We start from the raw sequence: 14,368 nt of genomic DNA, 5'->3' as shown, positions 1-14,368 counted from the left end.
AATCTCACACAGTCGCTGTGTCATTCAGTGTTTAAGCTATTTTATAAGGAGAGTGGATCTCTCGATGCAATTGTATAGAATATTTAATATAAAGCACAAACAAACAATTATAACACCCAACTTTACGTTTACCCCTAGGATCTAAACGATACATGTGATAATCAATTAATTAATATATAAAGCATTAAATAATCACAACTAGGTACTGAAAATTTATATATATATATATATATATATATATATATATATATATATATATATATATATATTAAAAGAAATAGAATAAATAGTACACAAAGTTAAAATTTTAACGCAAGGGCTTTCATTTTATAATCTTCAGGCGTTATATTTTAAAATAGTTTTCTAACGTCTGAGGATTATAAAATGAAAGCACTTGCGTTAAAATTTTTACTTTGTGTACTGTTCATTCTGTTTCTTTTAATATTTTATATCGGACACTGTAATTTTTTAAAAACACAATTTGGATATATATATAATATTCATCCACCAGATGGTAAACTCTTACCATAATTCCATCAAGTTTAATGTGGACATTTCTACCTTCAATAACACATTTTTGGATACCACAGCCATATTTATGAACGGGGAAATTAAGTGTAATCGCCACGCTAAACGCACCGACTCTCATTTAGTTGTCATCCACCCCACCCTTTCAAAGGAAAACATGCTCAGACCTCAGATGTCAATTATGCAAATATAGCTCAGATACGGGGAGTTTCAGCAATCCTGTCACAAGTCGCAGTTATAAAATATCCCTGCAAAACTAATAACTGCAACTATCTCATCTGTTGCTATGTCTGTCAAAAGCAGTACGTACATGTAGGAGAAATAACAGACCTTCGCAGACGGGTCAACAACCATCGGTCCTTTGTCAGAGAAAGGTTTACCAGTAGCCTCACATTTCAATGGCAATAATCACCGATGGGAGGACATGACAGTAGTGTTTATTGATCATGACCCAAGTTGGTCAGATACCGAAAGAAAGCAGAAGGAAAAATTCTGGATGCACAGGTTGAAGTCATTCGAACTGCATGGTATCAACAAACCTACTGACTTCGCCAGGATGAATACGGGCTTACATGTAACCCTTCCTAGATTATGAGCTTCATCTAGGCCTATCTGTCTCATCATGTCTCTAACAGTAGTACTATGACCTTTTTTAACATTTGGTTCTTTTTTTCAATTCTGTGTTTGCATAATCGTTCTTTTCAACTATATGACCTTTATCTGACATAACCAATTGCTTATGTGTTAAACCCATGTATTAGATTCCGTGATTCTATGTTTTGGGGTTGGGTTTTTTTTCAGTCATAATTTTTAATTTTTATATAGTAATATAGTCAACTTGTTCCAAATGATATTTTATTAATTTAGTCTATTACCGTATTACTACTTCGTACATTGTGGGTCAGCTCTTTAGGCGATTTTTTAAATGCTCTACTAAAATATTGTATATACTTATATCAGACGCTGACATTATCATAAGTGGGAAAGTGGCCAAACAAGATGGCTGCGATCCCTCTTTGTAAGAAATTATTTTCAAGGCGCCACATTATTTTTCTTTTATTATCACCCCTTAACAGAGAAGGGACAATAAACTTGAATTTCATTTACCCAAGGATGTTTTGTGGCAAGTTTGGTGCAGAAGTTGAAAAAGTGAAAAGTTTACAAGACGGAAAAAACGGATGAGTGATTCAAGTGACTTAAAATAATATACCAGTACTTATAAGCATGGCATAAATTTTGTATTTCTTTCTCGATATTTCAATGATTTGTGGTCTTATGTTTTTAAATTCGTGGTTTATATGCCAATTGGATGTTTGTTTCTTTTACGTTCATTCGTGATCCTTCACTCTTGTTGAGACATCACCACTTGCAGTGTCACATGTTTTGATCTATGAGTAACACTTAGGGCAGTAGCAGTGAGAGTTCGTTAACGTGCCAAAGCCTGCAGTGGCATGGGACCTCCGTTTTTAAGGTCATATCCGACAGCCCCGTAACTCTTACTTGGACAAAAACATATCTCTAGTGAGAGAACAAGTGATGAAACTAGATTTAGTTGAGAAAAAAATCGCAACTTTTGAAAAAAACAATTGGTGAAATTACACATATTTTGAGGAGGGAGTTTGAGGAAACGAACAAGTTAATCAGCTGTCTCCAAGACAAAATTGATGGTTTAGAGTTCGGCATGGGGAAACTTGATGGGTCGTTGAGGGCCATGGAGTTGGAGAACAAAAGATTAAAGGATGACAAAGTGGACTTAAAATCCAGATCGATATGAGATAATTTGCTATTTTCGAACATCCCGGAAAGGCGGAATGAAACTCCAGTTGAAACTGAGCGTGTTCTTCGACATTTCTTGAGATTGAACCTAAAAATGGATGCAGCGCAAGTGGGAAGTCTGAGGTTTGATCGCGTACATAGAATCGAGGGGTCACTTGCACCACGAGTTATAGTCGCAAAATTGAACAAGTTCCAGCAGAGACAACTAGTGAAGGGAGTGGCTAAGAACCTTCGTGGAACAAACTTCTATATCAACGAACAAACGCTCCAGAAATCGTGGCCGAACGCAAGGATCTCACCAGGATAATGAAGAAAAAACGCGATGAGGGTAACGAAGTAAGACTTGTTTACAACAAGCTGTACATCAACAACCGTCTTTACCGACCGAGTGCGAGTGACCAGCCTTCAGTATAGGAAAACGCTGGGGATATTCTCAAAATATGTTCCTGGAACATTAATAGACAAATCCATCAAACAATAAATGTTCCATCATTTGTTTCACTATTTAATTCATATGATATCGTTTTCTTGTTGATATCGATGATTGTGTAATCAGAGAAAAATATTTTTACTAGTGTTTCCCAAGGAAATCTTGTAAGGATGGAGGTTTAACTTTCATCTATAAAAAGGAGTTACATGATTTTTTTTATCGTTGGAAAAGGTACAACATGAATCTATTCTTTGGGTAAAGTTATATAAAGATAATAAACTAAATGAACTGGTATGTAGACAAGTCCATTTGGCAGAACTCGGGGATTACCACGAATCAGGATCTCGCTTAAATTTCTGGCTCTAAACTCTGTGTATTCCATCCTCATTACTGAAGGGAATGTGGGGGTCACCTTTGTTTACCTTAGGGGCCGGCTTGACCCTTGTGGTACCAAGGGCAAGTTTTGGGCTTTTCCCTGTATATGGTACCAGGGGAGGCGGGATAGAGTAAGGACCTGATCCAGAACTTGATTTCCTATTCACATGTGGTATTATCTCTTGTTATGGTACCACGAGGTCTCGCTCATCACGGTCACCCGTGGGTGCGCCTTTTGCCAGTTGACGGAGGAATTTGGTGATTCTCCGGTTTCCGCCTGAGGAACTTATACATTATATAAGTGGATTGTGACAAATAATCGCCACAAAAATGTAATATTCTAGTTTTTCATTAAAGTTTTGTAATTTATATATTTGTCACGTTCATTTCTGCATCTGGAATTAAAATATATTTAAATGACATGCAAAACTTTTTTCAGCACAATATTGTTGATGGTTTACCTACGATATCTTGCAATCTTTAATGCCTCATTATAACGACAGGGTGCGTGTGGTGTATCGGAAAGGAAGTATACCCTTTCGGAACTCCAGTAACCGCATTCTCAAGTATTAGCGAACACAAGCTAAGGCGAGATTATTTTAAAAAATGTGACAATACCCGATATTTTATAAATTGTGGCATGCAACATCGTTTTCAAGGGGTTAGGGGGGGTGCAGTGGGAGAAGAAGAAATATACTTTTATATATGTAGTACTTTTCTGAAACATAATCCTAAATCGGGGGTGGGGGTGGGGGTATATTCATGCAAAATTGATATATAGTAATCTGCAGCAGTATTAAACATGATTGAATGAAGCTAAAAAAAAATCTTATTGTTCGTTCCCAAATTAGATTGCAGCATGTGTGTTAAAAATACTATTATTTTCATTTTTCTTTTAGATACGCCAGATTTCATTATCAAAATACAGTAAAACACACGAGCTTCTGGGGACTTCGTACTGGACAACTGGGGACCTAAAGGTCTCAGATTTGTCCACGCCCCACCCCCTAACTGAAATTCTGGATTAACTGAATATATATATTTTGGACTTGTATGTATAGAAGATATCTATATTGCGTGTTTTTATATTTGGTTTATCCAACGAGTTGATATGGTGTATTTATTCGCGAGGCTTACCGAGCGAATAAATATACCATATCAACGAGTTAGATAAACCAAAATATCAAAATACGCAATACAGATGTTCTATTTATCTCATACGCCTTCTTTTCGCTTGATTTTGAGATGATCCACGGTATGGTAGAAACAGCTGATTGAATTTGTTTTGAATCCGTGTCTCAGACGTCGTGTTCATCAGTCTTCTTTACGTGGGAAAAAAATAGTGCGCTTATAATCCATTCATATACAGTACAAAAGGCATTTCTATAAAAGAAACGATGGAGAAAAATTGTTTTAGAAGTGATTACAGTTTATGATTAATAATGGTTTTAACAAAGTAACAACAATTGACCGAGTATTTATTTTTTGACGTACAATATAGGCCCGACCTTCTGATGAAAGTTTGATGTCATCGTCTTTTTGAAATAAACATATGTAACAAGGATCAATGGCAGTAATATTTTATTGCATTGTTATTAGAAGTGTTGGTGCATTTGGATTTTATTTACATGGTTTCTTTGGATCTGAGGACGAGAGAAAATAGACCTATCCAGTATTATCTTGTCGAGTGATCTCCCGTGCGTTACGATCGACGCACCACGGTTAAACATAACTTCCGGTATAGACAGGGCGTCGTAGGAAACACACTGTACGACCTCGCTTTCCGCTCCATATCTTAAGAGTGATGTACTTTTCGAGGCTCTTTTTGTGTGGTGTTCCCTTTGTATACTTTTGAATTCTATTTACAACACTTCTGTACCGATGTACGTTATCATATAACATTTTTTTCGTATTTAATTTGTGGACATCGATGTCCCCATTTCGTCAATATCGGATTTTTTTCTTCGAATTTAGAAAGTTTATGCACTTCGTTTTTCAAAAAGAGAGATGAACCGGAAAGAAAGATTACTTTACAATTGTTTAAATTTTTTAAAAAGCACAAATCATATTGAAATATGAACTACAAATCCTTACAACTCACCAAATCAAACCAAATAAATTAAAAACTTTCCCAACATTCAATTTTGCATTTCCATTCCCATACTTTGGACACAAAATCTGTCATTCCTAAAAGAGTGATACTAACGAGGTACTTTTCAGCCTTAGTGTTTTTTGTAATCACTCTCAGACTAGCAACCATATGTATCAGTCCACACAAATTCTTGGACATTTTTTTTTTCTCTCCATTATTAACAATTTAGGATTTTTATTTATAATTTAAAAATAAAGTTCAATAAAACCATTTCTGGGAAGTATGTATAAAACAAAGGATAACAGATCAATGTTTACGAGAAGAATCTGCAAATATTTGAAATATTTCATAAAAACTAAAATTTCATCATGTTATTTTTGATAACGCTAAACGCTGTGCATAATGATAATAACTCATTAAAAAAGCAGAAAGGTCAGTTATTAGCAGAATAAGATTAAGCGCACACAACCTTGTCATACATGTCTATACCAACACATGAATGATTTTGTAATATATGTAACACTGGAGCAATTAAAGAGTAATTTCAGTTTCTATTCAAATGTAAAAATACAACCACCATAGAGAATTTTTTAAAAGACATTTGTTAATTTTTTCTCAAAGATCAGTTCTGTCTAATATTCAAAAAGTCGAGCCCTGTTTTAAAAGTAAATCCCCAATTAAATTACTGGGGGGAGAAAAAGATAACATACTCATTCATCAACAAATGCATTTTAACTAGAAATGATATGCAAAAATATATTTAGAATATACATATGTAAGTGTATGTTAATGCATTTTATATATAACCATACTTGTTAATTACTTTTTACAGTGATTCATATTACTGTAAGCTGTAAATGGTAAAATTAGAGCCGGTGCAAACAGTCACGTTCATATTAAATATAGAAATTTTAAAAACTTAAATGAGAGCAGTTTTCAAGAAGAACTAAACACTATTGACTGGAGTCCCATATATGAAATGGTGGATATTGATACTATGTGGCAATTCTTTTATTCTAAATTTTTTGAAGTGGTGGATAAACACATTCCTCTAAAAGAAAGAAGAATTAACTCACGTTCAGAAGAATGGATAAACGATGACATACTTACAGAAATGCACTGTCGTGAACACCTCTTTAAAAAGGCGACACAGAGTAATGATGATCACGCGTGGAACCTATACAGAGCATCAAGAAACAGGGTGACGAAAAAGATCAGGGAGGCAAAACATGCATTTGTTGAGGAAGCAATTTCCCAGGCAGAAAACAAGCCCAAGGACATGTGGGACAAACTTAGGCAATTCTTACCATCTAAGAAAACGAATACAAACTGTACATTTCTTAAGGACAATAACGTAATTTTTAAAGATACAAAGGATATTGCCGAATGTTTTAATAATTACTTTTGTAACATTGGTCATGAGCTAGGAAAACATTTTGATGACACTTTACCTACAGTTGAAGAACAAATGCCTAAAAATTCTTATACAATACCAGGTATAACTGCAGAATTTATTGAAAATGAGATAAAATGTATGTCTGCATCAAAGGCAACAGGTTTGGATGGTATCTCTGTCAAACTTCTAAAACTTTCATCAAACAGTGTATGTGATATTCTTGCATATATTTTCAACTATTCTATATCTTCATGTACTTGTGCAGATGACTGGAAAAAGGCACGAGTTGTACCACTTTTTAAATCAGGGGATGAATGTCTAGTTAATAATTATCGGCCTGTATCCATTTTACCTTGTGTGAGCAAAATTTTAGAAAGGCATGTTTTTAATTCATTTTATGAGTATTTGTCAGTAAATTCTCTAATTACAGATTGTCAGTCTGGTTTTAGGCCAAAACACTCATGTGAAAGTACTCTTATTTCTCTAGTAGATAGATGGCTTAAAAATATTGATGAAGGTAAACTTACTGGTGTAATTTTTATAGACTTACGGAAAGCATTTGACACTATAAATCACAAGGTTTTATTACACAAACTCAAGTCATTTGGCATATGCAATGATACTTTTGAATGGTTTAAATCATATCTAACAAATCGTACACAGAGAGTTATTTGGAAAGGCAATTTATCGGAGGAAAGAAATGTAACCATTGGAGTTCCGCAAGGCTCTATTTTAGGCCCATTGTTTTTTATCCTGTATATTAATGACTATCCACAAGCACTGAAACATTCTCATGTAAATATGTATGCAGATGATACTTCACAAGATGTAACAGATAAGTCAGTGGAAAATATTGAGTCAAAGATGTATGAAGATCTTCAGCGCAGTATAATGTGGATTAAGGAAAATAAATTAAGCTTAAACCTGTCTAAAACTCAATGTATACTTATTGGATCGGCACAAAAATTATCAAAGTATCGAAAATTAAATTTAGTGATAAATAACCATGTCATAGAATGTGTTCAGGAGTCAAAATTACTTGGTATTATTATTGATGAAACTTTGTCCTGGAAAAGTCATATAGAATCACTTATGAACAAGATTTCCAAGAGAATTGGCATTTTAAGAAGAATAAGATATTTTATGTCAAACGATGTGCTGCTGAAGATTTTTAATACTATGATTTTTCCACATTTTACATATTGTTGTACTATATGGAGCAATCCAAGAAATGCTGAAAATGTGAATAAGCTTTTTATATTGCAAAAACGAGCTGCAAGGGTAATTCTTAACATCAGAAATTTTGAAACACCATCTAATGTCATGTTTACAGAACTTAACTGGTTGCCTCTATCAGATTACTTTGTCTATAGAAAAGTCATTTTAGTGTATAAAGTTTTACATGGTTTAATGCCAGATTATTTAAATGTTTTTAAATATGTATCAGAAGTCAGTCAGAGGCAAACTAGAAATTCTTATTCAAATATTTTGTATATACCCAGGGCAAAAACAGAATATTATAGAAGATCTTTCAGCATTTCAGGGAGCACAGTGTGGAATGCCTTGAGTCAAAACATAAGAAACTCAACGAGTGTTGCGTGTTTTAAGAGAAATTATCTTAGAGATTATCACCATACTTTTTAAGCTTCATTTTGTATTCTATTTATCTTACATTCATAATTATTTCTTAAGTTTATATGTATTCTACTTCTTTTAATCTGTGTTTATTTTACTAATATCTGTCTGTATGTATGTTATATGCAGGACCATATTGAAAACTAGCGTTATCGCTAAATATGTAATCCTGGTTAAATAAAGGTCTTATTATTATTATTATTATTATTACTGAGTAAGCTGATGTACATTCTTGATATGTTGGGTCTTTGTGTTTGTGCCAATAGATATTTACATTTGTATCTGTTTCAAATGGCAGAATTTCAAGAAAAATCTTAGTGCAATAAAAAATATGGCTAACAGCTAGCAATATATGGGGGAATTTCTCGAGAGAGGGCAGGCTTTCTGTAATTATTTCTGTAGGGGAAGTGAACACAAGGGATCATATCACCTGTAACAACATTTTTACACATGTAGGCTAGTGAAACTATTTTAAGCCATTTTGCTTTGTACAAGAGGGGGCAAAATTTCATGTATGTTGTGATAAATGCATTACTATATGAGTTTCAGTTTGGAAACTGGAAAGATAGGATTTCTATGGAAGTTTAATTTTTAACTTTTTTCTGGGAGTAGGGAGATGAATCATTTACCTTTCTTTTAAGGATTTGCTTTGAGATATGTCACTGAATGAATGCGACTAAAATGCAAAATGGAATAATGATTGTTATTGGTAAGTTTGTTATATATGAAATGTAACTTGAGCATATTCTTGAATCAGATTTCAGAGTTCAGAATTTTATTGAATCATTTGGATTTTTATGATTGACTGCTTTCACCCAGTAACACTGTTGTTCCATTGCATTATCCTCAGATGAAAACGTAAATAATCTTGATGGCAGGGCAAATGTAGAGGATTCGGATTGTAAAAAACAGTTAGAGCACATATCTTACTCTTCAAATTCTCAATTTACACCCACTACTTACATAGCATATTATATTAAACACTACTGTCCATTTGTTATCAAGTACAAAAAATTATAAGAAAATACACGAATTGAGTGTAAACATAAATACAGACTACAGCTGTATATTATATATATTGTTTGTTTTTTATTTGCAGGTTTTAGTATCTGATAATAACATTCATTATATACATTCACACACATAGTATAATTATCATGTGATCTCAAGGTTGACAGTAATCATGTAAAGAGTGGAAAGACATTAATCAAAGATATTTTCCCAAACAACCCAGATTATACTGAATTTCTTTTTATATTAGATTTTTTAAATATATATATATATATATATATATATATATATATATATATATATATAAATTGACGATCAGATGGAGTTCAATCACATAACATTTATTTCTCTACAGGCTGTTTCGTGAGGGGATGGTTTCCCCTCACTCGTCGGGAGAAAAATGACATCTAACGAAAAACATCCGCGTGGCTGAGAATATGTTACACAGAAACATACTGGATAGTTGCTAAGCATGATTACACACAGGATTGAGTAAATAGAAATTTATGGGAATGACGGCAAGTGCTGACAAGTTCTGAACGCTTATTCAATGAAGATTTTTCGGGATGACATATTATAAAGAATTTCTCTAGAATACAGAGGTTGCACTTTTTTGAAATGTTTGAGTATGATGATGTTTTTCCTAAAATTTCCCACTTGATTTTGTAGTCAATATTTTTGTCTTTCAATGTCCATATGAATTTGCTGAGCTCGGTGGTATTCTTTTTCGTGGAATTACGGAATGAATGAGTGTGGTTGGCGTATCTTAATTTGAACTCGGTGTCTGCTAGTCCCACGTAGCTCTCTTCTTGTCCATTATCGGCTCTGACTCTAGCTAAATACACAATTCCGTGAGCGCGACATTCACCGTTGAGCGGGCATTGGTCTTTGTTTCGGCAATTACACCTGTTACATGTATCTCCGGTCTGGCGCACTTGTTTAATTGAAGCGTTATGCGAGTCAATTACATTTTGCATGGATGGCATACAACTGTATGATATTTTAATAGTGTTTCTGTTGATAATCGGGCGTAGAACGTGGCCTATCGGGAAACACTCATCTATAATTTTGAGAAACTGTTTACCCAAGTTTGTTTTTACGTTACTATCATATGGGGGGTTAAACCATGTGATGTTACGGGAACGATTTCTTCTGCTGTTCTGTTTAGTTTTGGCTGATTCGTCGTATGTTAGCTTGTATTTATAGCCGCTTTCATCAAGTGCTTTTTGGTATATGCCGGCGGCTTTGACGAATTCCTCTTTGTCCGATGAAATTGATGACAATCGGTGATTGATGCCTGATGGTATAGCTTTAAGTATGGAAGGCGGGTGGTTACTGCCGGAGTGTACGTAACGCGGAATGTTGCCGGGTTTCAAATACGGGGAATGTTTACTTGTATGTAAGTTCAACGTTACGTCCAAATAGTTGACCACCTTCTTGTTGGCATCTATAGTGATACGGAGACCATGATCCTCAAATATCTTGCACAGACGTTGTTTTATCTTCTCTGTGACTCGTGCGCTGCATTTCGTAACGCCTAGTCCGTCGTCTCTGTATAGTCCTACGTTTAATAGACTACCGAACTCGGCTTTGATCACTGACAGCAGGTAGATGCCGACTAATTCACAACACTCAGCGCCATCGTATGAGCCCATGGTAATATCGAATAGATTTTCTTTGGCTTCTTTCTTGACCCACGGTTCGTTTTGACATAGTAATAACGACTTCTTTGTGTGCATAATGATGTGACTATCCGCATCGGAAATATGATGGAACTTCGATGCGTAACTGAGAGCATTGTGGAGTAATTGCTCAGATATGCTGGGATAAAAGTCCACGATATCAAAACAGATGAATGAAGATGAACTCTTGTCAGGTATACTGTCGAACCATTCCACTACGGATAAAGTTTTTCGCCATAATTTGTGTCTAGTGGCTGCCGCTACTGTTTGTATAATACGTTGTAGATTTGATTTACTGATTTTTCCGAGTTCGGACTTCGTCGGGTTGATGAGACGGCATTTCGGGTCGTTTTCAAAGTTCTCTTTGTGATCTTTCAGTGTTATAAAGCATTCTCTTTCGGCTATACGTTCGGTTCTGTCGCTGATACCTAGCTGCTCAGCTATGTGCTTCCCTTCAGAGTTGATCTCGTTTATTTTCCCACCGGTAGATTTCTTGTACGTTTTATGTACGTTTTTGTCACGGAGGGTTGAGTATTCTTCATTCGTGAGCTCGTAGTAATTAGATGTTTTGTCGGCTTTAATAATTAGTTTGGGGTTCTCTTTGATCCTGCGCTTGTCTTCATTCAATTTACGCTGGAACTCGTTTGTCTTGTTTTCAAATTCGACGTTCTTTATAATTAAGATACGCCAACCACACTCATTCATTCCGTAATTCCACGAAAAAGAATACCACCGAGCTCAGCAAATTCATATGGACATTGAAAGACAAAAATATTGACTACAAAATCAAGTGGGAAATTTTAGGAAAAACATCATCATACTCAAACATTTCAAAAAAGTGCAACCTCTGTATTCTAGAGAAATTCTTTATAATATGTCATCCCGAAAAATCTTCATTGAATAAGCGTTCAGAACTTGTCAGCACTTGCCGTCATTCCCATAAATTTCTATTTACTCAATCCTGTGTGTAATCATGCTTAGCAACTATCCAGTATGTTTCTGTGTAACATATTCTCAGCCACGCGGATGTTTTTCGTTAGATGTCATTTTTCTCCCGACGAGTGAGGGGAAACCATCCCCTCACGAAACAGCCTGTAGAGAAATAAATGTTATGTGATTGAACTCCATCTGATCGTCAATTTATGTAGCTCCGTGAGGCCACGTCGAGCACTCTAGAAGATTATATCGGAGATTTATCCCAATATATATATATATATATATATATATATATATATATATATATATATACAATGGTCAATTTCATATTTATATAGTACTATACTGTGCAACAAATTGTGAATAATGTTAGATGAAGCTGACACTTTATGATAAAGCATACTGGTATTGAGTGCAGACACATAAAGTATAGATGAAAAATATTATATCAGCTAAAACAAATTCTACTGAAACATAAGCTACATTTACATCTTTATAGTTATCAAAAGAATCTTTAGTATATAATTGTTACTATGATGAGGAAACAAGTAAGCTTAACTGCAGATTATGAGTTTATGGATGGCAATTAAATTAAACTAATTGTTACTTCAAGGCAACTGTTACATGTAGTAAAGCAATGAATATGATAGGATATATATAAGCAGCATGCAGACAGTTTGTATCAAATCACATAGTAATTTATGTGTGGGATGGTTAGGTAGGATAAAGCGCATAATGTTGAGAATGACAGGGTTCAAATATTGCAGATTAAAAAGCAAAAAAGATGCTCAATATTAATATTTTAATTTATGTAACAGTGTTATTTCTTTAATAGGTAAAATTTAAATAAATGTTCACGTAAGTGTGACTGCATAACTTATTACATGTAATTGTTTGAATATTTTTTTATTCTGTATATAACTAAATATGATAATGTAAAAGACATGACCTATATTGAATACACTCTCCTTAAACTTATTCATTACATGTAATGTGATGAATCAATTTATACCTATTATTTGATTGTAAACAGTGAGTTCAATTTATATCTATAATCTACCTTATTCAAATGATACTTTTATAAATAAGTTCATTATTCTTGACCAGTTGCTAAATAATTATATCTTTATTGAATAAGATAACTGTTATTCACGAATAAATGTTGAAGCAGTTTCATAGCACTATTGTAATTACATAAGGGAAGGGGGGGGGGGAGTCTCATGACCGTTTCACCATATTTTTTGTTACAAAATGCACAGAACCAACCCTGCAATCTTTTTTATTACTCTGACAGCTATATTGAATGAACTCCTATTAATCCCTTATACGATTCAGTTGCAAGGTTTCCTTTTAGAATATTTCATATAATTAAAAGCTAGAAACACTGAGAAAAGCTTTAATTTGTAACAGAATCAATTCTTTTAAATTCAAGCGATAGATTAATGATTTGTGTATTATGTCTTTATAAAATCAGAAGTTGCTCCCAGTCTGATCATGGTCTATGCGTTTGACAACAACTATGACTTCGTACAGTAACAATACAATTAAATAGGCCTACTAATCAGCTGATCAAGGACTTCAAAGGGGGATTTTATACGAGAAATTGTGTGGGTAAAAACTAGTGAAAAATACCTTTTCAGGTGTCTAGAAGCAAGTCAGTAAGTTCTTGTCATGACATCATTACAACAAGTATCAGTGTCAATTTTTTATTTGCTTCGCGTAAGCAACGTAAGTGGAAAACATGAAAAATTATCGTATAATAAAATGGCTTGAAAACGAAACCGGAAGTGCCTTTTAACCGAATAGGAAAGGCAGCTCTTACAAAAAATATGGCGGCCGTAATACTGGATAGGTCTATACTGAGGTACTTTAGGCCTAGTAAGTAAAGATTGATTGATTGATTGTATCTTGCTTAACGTCTCGCTCGAGAATTTTCACTCATATTGAGACGTCACCAAGACCGGTGAAGGGCTTCAAATGCGGGCTTATGAGCAGTGAGCGTTCTTTAGCGTGCCACATCTACTGTGACACGGGTCATCCGTTTTTAAGGTCATCACTGAGGACCCGTGACATTCACACCTTATGCCGAGCGTTTGGCGATGGAACTATCACTACTTGTTTTAACGACTTAGGTCTGTTGCGATCGGGATTCGAACACCGGCCTTCCGCATGCGGGGCGAATGCTCTAACCTCTCGGCTACCCAAAGCTGTTGAGATTTATTAGGCCTATTCAATATGGCTCCAGAGAAAAGAGACTGTGCTTCTGAATACTTGGTACCGCAGCATGTCAAGGTACTTTCGATTATGCTTGTCCAGTAGGTGGTTGATTCCTAGTCGATGATAATAGTGTGGACATTTTTGTTTTCTTATCGTAATTCTTTAGTAGTTACTGATCTAAACCTAAAGTGCCTCAGGATTTTCTCTCGTCCTCTCTATATATACTCCTGTTATTAGCACCGCGTTGCGAATTAGTTTTGCACATTCCAAAACGTGCCATTTTAGTATGA

General features: G+C 34.6%; 1 protein-coding gene across 1 annotated transcript in view; it reads right to left on the bottom strand.

Annotated features, from left to right (window-relative positions):
• The window catches only part of LOC130049624 (uncharacterized), a 37,294-nt gene extending 25,664 nt beyond the window's left edge, over nt 1-11,630 (bottom strand). The window contains exon 1 of the mRNA XM_056147487.1: nt 10,344-11,630. Coding sequence (XP_056003462.1) covers nt 10,344-11,630 — 1,287 coding nt within the window. The remainder of the gene's footprint in view (nt 1-10,343) is intronic.
• Nucleotides 11,631-14,368: the final 2,738 nt, after the last annotated feature.

The sequence above is a fragment of the Ostrea edulis genome, chromosome 8 (assembly GCF_947568905.1).
Source record: "Ostrea edulis chromosome 8, xbOstEdul1.1, whole genome shotgun sequence".
NCBI lineage: Eukaryota > Metazoa > Mollusca > Bivalvia > Ostreida > Ostreidae > Ostrea > Ostrea edulis.
Note: the sequence above shows the minus strand (reverse complement) of the source record. Positions and strands in the feature narration are given on the sequence as shown.